At 41.2% G+C, this 15,775-nt stretch overlaps 2 protein-coding genes across 2 annotated transcripts in view; one reads left to right on the top strand and one right to left on the bottom strand.

Annotated features, from left to right (window-relative positions):
• Positions 1–4,789, bottom strand: part of nts (neurotensin) — a 16,449-nt gene extending 11,660 nt beyond the window's left edge. The window contains exon 1 of the mRNA XM_029759215.1: positions 4,469–4,789. Within this exon, the coding sequence (XP_029615075.1) occupies positions 4,469–4,529 (61 nt within the window). The 5' untranslated portion in view covers positions 4,530–4,789. The remainder of the gene's footprint in view (positions 1–4,468) is intronic.
• Positions 4,790–5,979: 1,190 nt separating this feature from the next.
• rassf9 (Ras association domain family member 9) lies at positions 5,980–14,606 on the top strand. The gene is made up of 2 exons (XM_029759216.1): positions 5,980–6,227; positions 12,634–14,606. Exons 1-2 carry the CDS (start codon positions 6,181–6,183, stop codon positions 13,976–13,978), a joined length of 1,392 nt encoding a protein of 463 aa, XP_029615076.1. The 5' UTR covers positions 5,980–6,180; the 3' UTR covers positions 13,979–14,606.
• The last annotated feature ends 1,169 nt before the right edge of the window (positions 14,607–15,775 follow it).

Consider the following 15,775-nt stretch of genomic DNA (forward strand, 5'->3'; position numbering starts at 1 on the left):
CATACTGGTATCATACAGGTATCATATAGGTAGGCATATAACAATACTAATACAGGTATCATACAGGTATCATACAGGTAGGCATATAACAATACTTATACAGGTATCATACAGGTATTTTGTGCTCCAATCCATAATAAAACTTTGTTTCTATCACCTTGACTTAATGTTGTTCTAGCATTTCCCTCAACAGCTTTATCCAACTGAATTGATTTGCTTGGTGCAAATGTAGCCCTCATAGCCTAATCAAGCCTAATAACTTTCTGTTAGAGCCTGACCCTCAAACATCGACTAAAGGTGCTCAACCAAGAAAAGCTCAAAGATTTTTGACATCCATTTTGAAGCGTGTCACAGAGTTCAGCTAACCAAACATCGATTAGATGTTCAATCAAATCACTTTTGCTCCTTGAGCCAGGAAGTTAATACTGCAGTGGGCTAAATCAGGATAACACAGAGTGTTTCTTGGTAGTCTTAAACAAGTCTACTATGAAACAAAAGTATACACCTCACATACATGGTTATGGGCTTTAAAAAAAAAGAAGACACCTGTACAATATCAGATATAGAGTTGAAATGTATTCCATTTTGAGTTTGTATCCCAATATTACACTTTATATACATCACAGAAGACTGAAATATAACAAAACTGTTTGACAAACAGGTAGAAACACTGGATTTTCTGCAGTTGAATAATATATATATGTTTATTAATTATGAAATTATGAAATATATTAATAACATTCCACCCATGAGGCCACTAGAGGGGGATTTGGTCATTTGACTGCAGGAAAGGGCTACGGCTCTTTTGGGTGCTGCTAGATCGGATTCCCCTCCTCCCCCCTCGCCCACACCCTACAGTAACATCAGTTCATTTCTACGACAGAGCTATGTGCTTAATAAGCTCAACAGAACAATGTGCTGTTTCTTTCTGAGAGGATTAAAGGGCTTATGTAATTGAGGTATAATTAGTAAGGATCACTAAACACCCGAGGTGCCCAGGTTTTTTCAAGACTGGTTATTATAAAGACTGAATGAGGGCTCTCCAAGACTGGTTATAATAAAGACTGAATGAGGGCTCTCCAAGACTGGTTATAATAAAGACTGAATGAGGGCTCTCCAAGACTGGTTATTATAAAGACTGAATGAGGGCTCTCCAAGACTGGTTATAATAAAGACTGAATGAGGGCTCTCCAAGACTGGTTATAATAAAGACTGAATGAGGGCTCTCCAAGACTGGCTATAATAAAGACTGAATGAGGGCTCTCCAAGACTGGTTATAATAAAGACTGAATGAGGGCTCTCCAAGACTGGCTATAATAAAGACTGAATGAGGGCTCTCCAAGACTGGTTATTATAAAGACTGAATGAGGGCTCTCCAAGACTGGTTATAATAAAGACTGAATGAGGGCTCTCCAAGACTGGTTATAATAAAGACTGAATGAGGGCTCTCCAAGACTGGTTATTATAAAGACTGAATGAGGGCTCTCCAAGACTGGTTATAATAAAGACTGAATGAGGGCTCTCCAAGACTGGTTATAATAAAGACTGAATGAGGGCTCTCCAAGACTGGCTATAATAAAGACTGAATGAGGGCTCTCCAAGACTGGCTATAATAAAGACTGAATGAGGGCTCTCCAAGACTGGTTATAATAAAGACTGAATGAGGGCTCTCCAAGACTGGTTATAATAAAGACTGAATGAGGGCTCTCCAAGACTGGTTATTATAAAGACTGAATGAGGGCTCTCCAAGACTGGTTATAATAAAGACTGAATGAGGGCTCTCCAAGACTGGTTATAATAAAGACTGAATGAGGGCTCTCCAAGACTGGCTATAATAAAGACTGAATGAGGGCTCTCCAAGACTGGTTATAATAAAGACTGAATGAGGGCTCTCCAAGACTGGCTATAATAAAGACTGAATGAGGGCTCTCCAAGACTGGTTATTATAAAGACTGAATGAGGGCTCTCCAAGACTGGTTATAATAAAGACTGAATGAGGGCTCTCCAAGACTGGTTATAATAAAGACTGAATGAGGGCTCTCCAAGACTGGTTATTATAAAGACTGAATGAGGGCTCTCCAAGACTGGTTATAATAAAGACTGAATGAGGGCTCTCCAAGACTGGTTATAATAAAGACTGAATGAGGGCTCTCCAAGACTGGCTATAATAAAGACTGAATGAGGGCTCTCCAAGACTGGCTATAATAAAGACTGAATGAGGGCTCTCCAAGACTGGTTATAATAAAGACTGAATGAGGGCTCTCCAAGACTGGTTATAATAAAGACTGAATGAGGGCTCTCCAAGACTGGTTATAATAAAGACTGAATGAGGGCTCTCCAAGACTGGCTATAATAAAGACTGAATGAGGGCTCTCCAAGACTGGCTATAATAAAGACTGAATGAGGGCTCTCCAAGACTGGTTATAATAAAGACTGAATGAGGGCTCTCCAAGACTGGTTATAATAAAGACTGAATGAGGGCTCTCCAAGACTGGTTATTATAAAGACTGAATGAGGGCTCTCCAAGACTGGTTATAATAAAGACTGAATGAGGGCTCTCCAAGACTGGTTATAATAAAGACTGAATGAGGGCTCTCCAAGACTGGCTATAATAAAGACTGAATGAGGGCTCTCCAAGACTGGTTATAATAAAGACTGAATGAGGGCTCTCCAAGACTGGCTATAATAAAGACTGAATGAGGGCTCTCCAAGACTGGTTATTATAAAGACTGAATGAGGGCTCTCCAAGACTGGTTATAATAAAGACTGAATGAGGGCTCTCCAAGACTGGTTATAATAAAGACTGAATGAGGGCTCTCCAAGACTGGTTATTATAAAGACTGAATGAGGGCTCTCCAAGACTGGTTATAATAAAGACTGAATGAGGGCTCTCCAAGACTGGTTATAATAAAGACTGAATGAGGGCTCTCCAAGACTGGCTATAATAAAGACTGAATGAGGGCTCTCCAAGACTGGCTATAATAAAGACTGAATGAGGGCTCTCCAAGACTGGTTATAATAAAGACTGAATGAGGGCTCTCCAAGACTGGTTATAATAAAGACTGAATGAGGGCTCTCCAAGACTGGTTATAATAAAGACTGAATGAGGGCTCTCCAAGACTGGCTATAATAAAGACTGAATGAGGGCTCTCCAAGACTGGTTATAATAAAGACTGAATGAGGGCTCTCCAAGACTGGTTATTATAAAGACTGAATGAGGGCTCTCCAAGACTGGTTATTATAAAGACTGAAACAAACAGAGAACACTAGCACGTCACGGTTATACTCTCAGAAATACGGTATAAAACAGGTTGTTTTAGCCAGTAGGATTTAAAAGGGAGAGAGGGGTGAAGAGAGAGAGAGAGCAAAAAGAGAAAGAGAGAGAGAAAGAGAGGGAGAGAAAGGGAGAGAGAGAGAGGGGGAGAGCGAGAAAGAGAGAGAGAGGGAGAAAGCGAGAGAGAGAGAGAGAGAAATAGAGAGAAATAGAGAGAGAAATAGAGAGAGAAATAGAGAGAGAGAAATAGAGAGAGAAATAGAGAGAGAAATAGAGAGAGAAATAGAGAGAGAAATAGAGAGAGAAATAGAGAGAGAAATAGAGAGAGAGAAATAGAGAGAGAAATAGAGAGAGAAATAGAGAGAGAAATAGAGAGAGAAATAGAGAGAGAAATAGAGAGAGAAATAGAGAGAGAAATAGAGAGAGAAATAGAGAGAGCTAATCAACGAGCAGATAGTCAGACGTGTGTTAAAGCATCAATTAACCCAGTGGTCACAAACCCTGATCCTGGAAACTTTCAATTGGCTGTCTTAGCTCTAAAACACCTGAGGCAACTAGGCTAGGGCATTGATTAAATGGATAGATGGATAGTTCTGTGCTGGGCTAGAACAAAACCATGCACACCCTGTATCTCTGCAGATCTACCCCACTAGAACGATGCACACCAAAAATGTGTTGAAAATGAATTTATTGTATTCATATTTTGCTGCAATGTAAGTTGGTTGAAGAAGATTACCTTCAACTTACTAAACTTATGTTGTGAATTTTGGTGAATTAAATTTTGTAGAATTTGAAAGAAACATAATTTGATAAAATAATGTCATTTATGGACTCTAAATACTTACAAAACATATAAATAACAAAATCATCTGACAACATTGGGTGAATTTAGAGGATACCCACTATTTCAGAGCATATCTCAGAGAGGTTGTGTCTTCTTGATAGGAATGTCAGGGTAATCAATGGATGTTAAAGGACAAGATAACTATAGCGTGCATTGTGAAATCCACCTGTTGCAAAAGTATGTTTCAGTTGATAGGAATTCAATTAGTCCCTAGTCTCTGAGTATATGTCCTGTTCTTTCAAGATTAAATCCAACCTAATCAGTTGACAATGCAACCAATATAACACTCAGCAAGGTAGCAAATCAATTAGCATCATTAGGAAAGGATATCAAAGGATGCCCGTGCTTACCTGAACATAATATGCCACACGTCAAACAGAGGAGAAGCACAAACGCCAACTGTGCCTGCATCTTGGAGAAAATCCCACACTCTGAATCCAGCTAGCTAAGCAGGACCCAAGTCCATAGGGTTAGGGGTCAAATGCAGAAAGAGAGACAGAGATGGAGGTGGAAGTGGAGAAGGAGTGTACTCAGTCTGTTCCTCCTTGTGTTCTCTTTTTCCTGTCAGTGACAGTGTGTGACTGTGTCCTCCTGGCTGTAGGCAGAATGAATGAAGTGAAGAACACTGAGCTCCATTCCCTCACTATATAAGAGGTAGAATGATGTCAGAGGACCACTCCCCCCCACTCCCTCCTTCATCCTCCATTCCTCCATCCTCTCCCCCTTTCTCTCTCTCTCATCACCCTCTCCCCCTCTTTCTCAACCTATGAGCCCTGGCGCGGTGTCATCGTGACATCAGACGTCATCCCCGCGTCACACATCAAGGTTTTGCATCATACAACTTCTAGATGTGGTTATTTTCATATTTGGTTATATTTATTACTTTAGAGTGGGTAGATTGATTGGTTTTCTGATTTGTTTGTGAAGGAGAGCTGTGTGTGTGAAGTTTAGGACCCCATGTCTCACTGGGATTCAGAGACACACTCTCAGGGCTCTACAAATACTCTATAAACCCCAATATTTTTCTAACACTTATTTCTGGGTGTTTTAGGTGGTGTCTAAATTAGGATTTAATGGTGTCTTATCAAGCCTAGATCAATGTGATACAATTAAAGTTGTATCACTCTTCTTACCTTGAGACCAAATGCTGAGAAGTTATTACTATGGGTATAGGGAGTTTTATTATATGAGTTGTATTATAAGCTTATTTTCACCATATTCTACTATCAAACAAAATGTCTGTGATTATTATATTATATTGTTTTCTTAATTTTTTCCCCCAACGATTCCATTGTCATACATTTGAAATAAATAAATATATTATTTGAGTAATAGCAATTTTGTGTAATAATATATTAACAACTTCTATCAAAAACCCTAGGCTACTGGTAGTCCCAAACAGCGATGATGTATAGTCTAATTGTACCATACATAGGTCATGCTATCGTGATGAAAATGCACTCCCGCTAGACGTCAGTCTCAAGCAAATTATGTCTACTTGCTCTTCCATCGCGCATTCATATGCTGCCTAGTGGGCTATAATAAATTACTGGATTGTGGGAAACCATTCATGATGCCACCAACACGACTATTCTCAAGTGAACACAGGGATGAAATAGTCCATATCTGAAAAACATGAACGCATGAATGATTTGCTCTCTCTAACAGAAAAGTGAATATCGATATTCCCACTGTATATCAAAGAAAGTGCCCCCCCCCCCAAAAAAAATGATATTGGCTTCTGTTCTGTCCTCTTTTAAAATGGCAAATGTATGCTTTGATGTGTTGGTCATTATAAAGAACAGTTTTGAACGCGCAGAATAAGTGCGGCTGAGATTTACGCCTCCATTTTTGGATAAACGCCACCCTCAGCTTTACGATGGGGCGGCCTCTCACTGAAGTGCGCTATGACAAGCGTTCCGATTTGGGACAGTGTTCAACTTTTTGGTGAGTGACAAGCCTACACCAGTTTGTGAAAAAGTCACGGACGTCCTGCCATGCAGTGGCTGTAACCCATTTTGGCAGCATTTTGGATAATTGTGTTTCAGTTGAGCGTCTTGCCATGGCTCCATTCGGGAAGAACTTTCTGAAAGCGCGTTTGAAAAACAGGTAATTTTAAAGATGTATTTTTTTGTTCTCACCTGTTGCATTCAGAACTGTAGAATACTGTATATGAGGCACTTTTAACATGTGGAGGAGGGAATGTATGCTCCTCTGCCGGATGCTAAATATTCCTTATTTTACGTACATAATGGTTTTATCCATCTGACTAAAAATACCACCAATGTGGCTGTTCAACAATTCAGCTCTCATTTCCGAATCTATTGATGTGAGAGAAAACAGCATAGGCTATTTTTGCATCTCGTCCAGACTCTGATATACTGTAACTCTTTTGCATTTAGAATGTTCTCCTGCTCAGTGAAGGTAAATGGTGCCATTTTTTGTTGTTGAAATTGTGGGAGGGTTTTGTAAGCAGGTGAAATGGCCATTTTAATGTTGTAAGTAGACTGTGTGTTTGTGTGTGTGTGAGTGTGTGTGTGAGTGTGTGTGTGTGTGTGTGTGTGTGTGTGTGTGTGTGTGTGGTGCGTGTGTGGTGATGGGAAAGTGTGGCTGTCAATATGTCTAAGTCAGACCAACTCTAGACACTGCAGATGAACAGATGACTGTGAGCAGACTCCTGTCAGTCAGTCAGACAAATCGTGACAGTAGTGACTTTTGAGGGGTCATAACATGGTAATAACATAAGAACACATACATTTCAGGGCATGAATTATACCCACGCCACCACATTGTAAACCCTTGCCTAGGTTTGTTTTGACACGCAAGGCCATGTCACATCAGCTATTACTAGGGTTCATATAACATTGTGCACTGGAGAAAATGTTCACAAAATGTCAACATATTTTTAGTCTGACATGGAATTGCATAAAAATGATATGATAATAAAATAATATTTATAGTAAAATATCCCTGTAGACTTTGGTGTGGAGTTTTAGGCCAGACAGAAAGATGGATAATATGGAATCTAATAAGAGTTGACCTGCTCTTAAGATGCAGATTAATCTGTAATTAAACCTAAGATAGTTTTTCATAAAGTGTTTCTACCTGAGAGACTGTTTAGTGGGAGAGAGCATTCCTGGTTCAAGTTTAGAGGTATCCTGTCATCGACACTTGTATAATTTGCTTGAGCAATTTCCTTAAGTGGCTCAGTTCCCTTTTGATGTTTCATGGTCCCAGATAAGCTAGACCACTGTACATTGAAAGGTATTAAAAAATGTATTTGTTGTTTAGCCGCAAGCGATGCTGTGTCAAATAAATAATTGTTTTGTTGTTAAGATACCTAAATGCAAGCATTTGATGTGGTTAATCTAAAACCACCATCTAATGCCTGCTTGCTTAATGGACATGTTGCATGTGGTCATGCTTTAGGCTAGTCCACATCTAGGATGCAGGAAAGATGCTTGTTGTTGGAACAGCTCCAATCTACTCCAGTATCTTAAAACATTTTTATAGAGAAAAATAAATAAATAGCTTTTGTTTGGCTGAATGAACTTTGTTATGGCTGACACTCTTAAGTTTGAGAAAAAATAGATGCAGTTTTATGTCGGTCGAAGTGAAGAAAAGTATGTTTTACACATTTCTTCAGGCATTCATCGCTAACCCTGATTGTGGCAGTGGCACCAGTCTGACACTAATGTATTTTCATTGCACACACAGCTGACGACAAGTGAAGTATTTATCTGTCTAGTCCGACTGTCTTTCATGACTTCAAACAGTCTCAGCTCAAGTTGCCTCAGTAGATATGTAATTTTTTCATGTTGTGTAGTAATTACCCAGCAGCTTGGCCAACTATAATTATCTCACCTTTTCAGATCTCTGTCAATTTAAGTTGTGTAGCAAGGAGATACACCAAGTTGGATTCATTCCTAAAGATTGGCTTAGATATATCCTAAAGGGGAGAAGATATTCAGCATGATATACTGTAGTTGTATTCGATGTCAGAATATGTAGATAGACAGGAAGCTTGGTTATATTCAGCTGGATCAAATGAATTTACCCTGAAGGTCAGACAATTACAATTTGACCCATTGAAACATGTTAGAATATGTAGATCACATGTCAAACTCATTCCACGGAGGAACGAATGTCTGCAGGTTTTTGCTCCTGCCTTGAAAATGTATTGATGAATTAAGGTCACTGATTGGTAAGGAACTCCCCTAACCTGGTTGTCTAGGTCTTAATTGGTCACAAATTTAAAGAAGAAACCAAAAAGGAGCAGACAATCGGCCCTCCATGGAATGAGTTTGACACCCCTGATGTAGATAGACAGGAATCATGGTTATGTTCAGCTGGATCAAAACAATTTACCCTGAGAGTCAGACAATTCAGATTTGACCCATTGAAACAGTCAGAAAACAACCATATGATACAGTAAGGACTCTTCTCCAGTGCTGCACCGGCCCGGGAGAGACGAGAATAGGGTAAGGGCGTAGATTATTTTGTCTTTTCTCCCAGATGCCTATCTAACTGGGAGTCATCCTGGAGATCAACGAACCCAGATAGAGAAGTGATGTTATTTCCTTCCAAATCCCTCATCCTCTTAAGATAAGAGCCGAGAACTGTGTGCCTCTCCAGTCTGCATCCCAAATGGAAACCTATTCCCTATTTAGTGCATTACTTTTGACCAGGGCCAATAGGGTAGGCTGCCATTTGGAAGGCAGCCCCTAGGGTGCTATTTGGAACACAGAAGACCTAGTCTCCTCCTGTTTCGTCCCATGATAGTAGCCCTCCACATAGTTAGTTGTGTTCGGAAACCGCCTCTGGGACATGGCTTTACACAAACAGTATTAACCCTACTTACTGTACAGTACAGTATTCGCTCCCATTTTCTTTGGGCCTTATTTTATTGAATGGATGGGCTTGGATTACATATGAAAGATGATGATGGTTTCTAGTATCTTTAGAAGGATTTAGATGTGAAACTGTCTGGTGCATTCACTCTACGACAACTCTTTCAAGAACCGTTCCTGTCTTGCACTTCAGGCTCTGTTACTTTTTCTACGTTCTTTGAATATGGATGTAAAGCAACATAATCGTTCCGTTTATTCCATTCCAGCGATTAATATTAGCCCTTCCTCCAATATAGCTCCTTCCAACAGTCTCCACCGATATATTGTAATCTAGTGTAGTCACTTCCCACTCAAACTAGTCTTGATAACAACAGCTCAAAAAATGTTTACGTTCGTAGTATCACAGATGGGCAACTGTCACAGAATATCAATGTATCCATGTTTCCCTGTTTGTCTAGGTGATAGTGTCACTCAGTCAACACGCTGTGACATAGAGTAGCGCTAATAATTTGGTCTCACTTGTTGGGACTTGTTCAAACTTGAAAGAAAATGCATTTGATTCTTCATTGTAAATTTGCCAAGGGTGGTTTTTAAATTGATGAGATCGTTTTTACTGTATTAAATTACTTTTTATGATATGTCTTAGGGAACAAGAAGTGCTTTAGCAATGTGAACTATGAATGCTGTGGTGTTCCAATGTAGATCACAAAAACACACAAACTGCATATCACCTGGTAGTTTAATAGAATAGAGTTTCTCCTCCACCACAGGCCTTTATGTACTTCCAACATCTACTCAGGGGTTACTGTAGATTACTCAGCATTTAGCTCCCTATTAAATTAGGAATTATTGCACGATAAAGATTTATTTGACCTTAGCAATGACATAAAGTAGTATATAAAACCTACATGTATGTAGACTTTGACTGTGTGTAGTTTGTATTTTGTTTTGTTTTTTTACGATTGGCATGCTCAAGTTCATCAGCACATTCATGTACATTTCTGTCATAAAGTACTGTATATCATTAAGTTTATCAATGTAGACCTGTAAGGGCGCCCACATACGTTCCTGCCCCAAACCATAATATATTCCCCAGCTATGCATATGAAGTGGCACACCAGTTCACAGCCCTCATGAATGTATTGGCTTTGATTGAATCAGCCCATTGGCCCATGCAGACTTTGTATTTGTCCAGGCAGGGAGCTGGCTCGAGAGGAGAGGAGACAAACAGTTCCCAGTGTTACACAGTGTGTATGTCTACTGTTTTGGCACCGACTTCACTGTTATCTTATCACCAGTTAAGTGTAAACATGGTTGTCCTCAGAGTGAGAGAGAGCAAGTTGTACCCTCCTCTTCTCCTCACTGAGACAGAACACGTTTTGACACAGGTCTCTGCTTCGGCTGCTGCCTCAAACGTAAGAAAAAGGCCAGTTAACTATGCCACTAACCATGATGTGAATATGTACCAGTACCGGATGGGAACTATTCCCAGCACAGATCACTGTTAATATGACATCCATGGAGACATACTCACACAATATACCCATATTCCTTGCTCACGTTACATTAGGTGTGCACCTCATGTTCCATATTTACACAGCTCTAGTTATGGAATTCATGTTTTCCCCCTGTCCATAGACTAGCATTCTGTCAGGAAGTAGCAGGATGTTGCCGTTGTTCCACTGATTGTGGCCCTGCAGGACAAACACAGGTGCTTCCCTTCCTCTAGTGTTCTGCCTTCCTGTGACTTCCTGCACAGCTGAGGGTTTAGGTCAGCTGGCCCACCATAACACTAATTGTATGTGTGTATGCGTGAGTGCATGCTTGTTTTCACATGTGTCTATGCAACTTTTCTGTGTTTTTTTAAATGTATTTTTCAGTTAATTTTTGGGGAAAAGGCTCCATGGGAGTGTACAGTACTATATCTACCATACTCTACTGTTCTCCTCACTGAGAAAGGAGAAGGCAGTCTTTACATTTCGAGAGAGAAGAGAGTCTCCAATTTCTCAAGTTACTGAGTGCTCCTTGGGTTTCCAAGGGAAGAGGTGGAGGAATGGTTAGGTCAAAGTCGTCATGGTGATTGTCTGTGAATGCTGGAGGCGTGTCGAGGAGATTGTTTTCCCTCTCTCTGCATAGCTCAGGTATTTGCATTCCCTTTTCATCTCCAAGGGTCTCCATAACCATTAACTAGCCTGTTGCATTGTTGCATACATATCGCATTCCTCAGGCCTCGTTCAGCTCAGAGTTTACACAATGCTCCACCTGTGTGTTTTTACGCCCGTTGGAAACCGTAACACTACGTGGTGATATCGCACTGTATATCAGCTAAACAGTTCACGGGGAGCTAAGCTGGCGCGGATTGGTTTTTCCATTGAACTCTTTTTGAATGAGGTTGTTTATTGTATATTTCTCCCATCACTGACTGTACAGTAGACATGCGCGTCAGATCGTTCTGAACAGGTAACTACTGTGGGCTATGTCATCCAGGGGCCACTCTGAAGCTTTGTTCGTGCCTGGTAGAAGGATGATTGACGTTGCCTCCAGGATGCCTGAAGAGCTTGATGTTAGCCCAACCTGGATTTTGTGGTCAGAGAAGGTTATCTCTTCACCGACAGACAGAACAGATATAGACTTAGATACCCTTTTATCCAACAGTCAGACAATGGAGTCAGTACCAGATACCAAGACTAGGACCAGGCTCACCATATCAGACCCTAACCAAAACCATGTCTGGTATGATCTATGATCTCATGGAATGAAAGAATGAAAGCCACTGTACATACAATGAGAACGATATGGATACTTTGGTACTGGAATGTTGCAGTATCTGGCCTTTGGACATATGATGCAGTTACAGGACTTATCGGACATATTAGATGTTCTTATATGAGATATTAGATTTGATTCTAAGGACATTATCCTGAAACATATTAGTCAGTCAACTACTGTTGAGCTACTGAAGACATCCAATGTTAACTGCCATGTATTAAACATTACAAAGTTCAGTGCCTTGTACTGCAACAAAATTGCCATGTCACAAAATGCTATCTGGACATTACGTTTGATTATTGCTTAACGTGATTAATTGTGTTGGTATCTGCGCTGCACTGCCTCGTTTGATCTAAACTGCCCATGGCTCTGGGGTTTTCCCATCATGGAAAGGAGACAAAGGAATGAAACATTGAGTTAAATAAAGGACATCATCAAAAGCCTATTTTGGAGGCGATTTTTTTATCAGGTTTTTATGATCCAGACAAAAAGATAATGAGGGCTTTGGAGTTAAATAGCTCAGAACGGAATCATAAAGTGATCATGTCTGATGAGTAAGAGGATGAGTAACTATTTCATAGAATCAGAATCGGAGTGCTGAGCAAATTGAGTGACTACGTTTTCTGCTCATCGACTGCCTTGATGACCACCAACCAACCATAGGATGTGCTTTTTCCCAAAGCTATTAGGCTAATGAAATGACACGTCAAAAACGAGGTTTATCCATAATTGCACATCATTACATTCTGGGACATTTCATGCTGTTCAATGGTTATTTCAATTATACCCATTGATGTCTAACACATACAATATAACCAAGTCTTACCATATCAGAACCTGTTGACTATTCAAACGCTTACCAAAATTCTTACATTTTGTATTTGTCTTTTTCCTAGAGCGAAGGACAAAGATGACAAGGAAACTGTGCCAGGAAAGGAGATCCAGGTGTCTGTGTGTGATGAGGAGAAGGTGGTGTGCGGTGTCACCAAACACACTACGTGTGCTGACATAGTGCAGGCCTTGCTGGACGACCACAAGACCATTCCTGAGAGCAAGAGAAATCTGCACGGCGACCCTAAAGACTTCTGCCTGCTGGAGCGCTGGAAAGGCTTTGAGAGGGCTTTGCCCCCATTAACCCGCATCCTCAGGCTATGGAACGCCTGGGGAGACCAGCGACCGTTCATCCAGTTCACCCTGGTCAAGGCCAGCGATTTTGTACCCCAAGCAGGATGCAAGAAGGGAGCCAAATCGAAGGGGGCTAAGGGTGCTAAGAGATGGGAGCAAGGCCCGGCCCAGTACTCCCAGTCACTGCCAGTGGAGAGGCAGAAACGGATGGTGAAGAAGGCCTTCAGGAAGCTGGAGAAGATCCATAAGGAGAAGAGGGTAGTGGGATCTTCTCCGGGCAGCGAGGAGATAGACAGGATGGTTCAGCTGCTTATCCAACAGGACCACACCATCCGGCATCAGATCCAGAGGATGAGGGAGCTGGACTGTGAGATGGAACGCTTCGAGATGGAGCTGCAGGGAGGACAACAGGATACAGAGCTTCTCCATGAGGGATTCTCCTCACTCTCTCCGATCTCCTTCCCCCACAGCCACAGCCACAACCAGAACCTGGACAGCCAGCCAGGGGTTTCAGAGCAGGAGCTGCTGCAGGAGTGCGTGTATACTAGTGACGGTGTGGCCCAGTTGGAGATGCAGCTGCTCAGGCACGAGGAGCTTATAGCCCAGCTGTCCCAGGACATCGACGTAGAACTGACGAGGGCCATGTTAGTGTTGCCGGAGGTCCCCGACAAGGATACTCAGTTACAGGGGGCAACGGCAGGGGTAACTTCTGACCCAGACCTGTCCTGGGAAGCGGCAGAACTGGAGAGACTGCAGGCCGAACTGAGGCTTAGTCTGCGCACCGGTGTGTCCCTTCACATCCAAACGGCCCAGCTGGAGAAGGAGCTGAAGGGCTATGAATCCACACTGCTCTTCAAGGACCAGAATTGCTGGCAGCTGGCTTCCCAGCTGAGCACACTGCAGGTGGTGGACAGCGTGCAGGAAACACCCAGGCTTGGGACCATGAAATGCCCGGCCCCATGCACTGTTCCACAGGCAGTGAGACTGAAACACAGCCTGTCCCCTACAGATGTTACAGACACAGACTCAGACACAGGGATCAGCTCCACACACAGTCAGGACTCACTGTCTCCCTGTCTGGACATGATCCTGCCACCGCTGGACACTGATGTCTGAGATGTCTGCCTCTCTGGATTCACCTCAGAAGGCAATAGACAATCCAGCTATACGCACTACTTGCCTGGCGCACTAATTTGATACTGTATTAATCATTGAGTTACACTGACACATTTGCTACTTCAAATGATAATAGTATTTTCTTACTATTCCTACTTTTGACATGCCCATTGCATGACACTTCATTAAGTATTAATAGATTGACCAAAACACAAAACATAAAATGATTGTTTTATATTAAAACATTCAGCAGACCTTTGTAGATGTAGAATTTTACCAGTCTGCCTTTGTTATAAACTGTAAAGCATTATCTATTCATATTTTCTTCATAACCTATAAGATATAATGTCACACAGAGATTCATCAAAATGACAAAAGAACAATGAGATGTAATGGAAAACTATATTTATTTGTGTTCTTGTTTTGGAGCATTAGGCTATTTGTTACTGTATGTTTATATACATTCCAAAAGCATATGAAGCCAAACTCTACATTTCTCAATATGTGTGCAGGTAGTCACTGTCATTCATGTAAAATGAAAGCCATTTAAGCTAAAAAAAAATATATATATATATAAATGTACATTCTTTACTGCAACAATAAAGGCAAGTTTCTTAACAATTCTTAACATTTCTCTAAAACTCCATTAGTGATTCCATCGATTCCACTGGAGATGCTCGCTAGGTAAGCACAAACTAAAGCGAGCAGTCTTCTCTTGTCAAGCTATTGCTGACAGAGGTAACATAGTGTATTCTGGGCAAACCAGGGCTGGTGGTGGAAAAGCAGGGGATATCTATTTCACACACTAATTGCCTGCTTCTCCCCCCTCTCTAAGCCTCTAAGTAGCTCTGGCAATCATGAAAGAGACTGAACATTACAATGTGGAAGGCCCTGTCACTGGTGCCTTGCCCGACTCGTTGGATGAACAAGGGGTGTAGTGCTTTAAGCAGGCAGTTTAGCCCAAATTGGAGGAAAATCAGATACCTCTGATTGTATTTTCTGATGTCTATAGAAATCCCACATCTTAAAGATGTTGGTTATGATATTGCACAACAGAATATGAGAGGAAACATTGTTAGCTACGGTATCTATTGTTCTTATGAACGACTAGTTAATGTAATGTAGGTGCACTCCGTTTCTGTGATTTGGTAACAAGCTGTGTGCTGATTACTTTCCCCGACCCTCTGTATTAACCATTAAAGGGATAGTTCACAACAAACACAACATTTACATGATTTTCCAATTATAGTACCCTGGCTGTTGTTGGCAGACAGTACATTAGTACATATTTTGCTTATTTTGGAAATTTCAGATGCCTTTGGCAAGCACAAGGACCAATGATGAAAAGAAGCCAACAGGGCACATCATAGCTTGTTCTTAAAAGAATGAAAAGGTTCTCAAAGTGTATTTTTTGCTGCACATTACTGGCCAATATCCCAGAGGGGAGAAGCAAAGAGTCAGGAGTTAGACTGGGTCCAATGAGTTTACCTGTCTACATCAGATCAGCAGGAGATAAAAGCCTCGCAAAATGACAATTACAGTACTGCTGTATTTTTTTCTTCCTGTTGTGGCAACCTCAGCGTTAGCAATTACTACAGGCCAGTTTGGACAAACAGTTATTTGTGGATTAGGATGGTCTTGGGTTGGGAACGATGCTAAAGACAGCAATGACTGAGTTACAAACTAAACATACTGAGATGTATAGTATGTTCAATATTAGAGTGCAGGTCCTTGAAATAGCTGTGGTTTAGAATGCCATGCATGTATGTGCATTCTTTAAAGCTTCTGGTGCCCTGT

This window comes from Salmo trutta, chromosome 7, assembly GCF_901001165.1.
Source record: "Salmo trutta chromosome 7, fSalTru1.1, whole genome shotgun sequence".
Lineage (NCBI taxonomy): Eukaryota > Metazoa > Chordata > Actinopteri > Salmoniformes > Salmonidae > Salmo > Salmo trutta.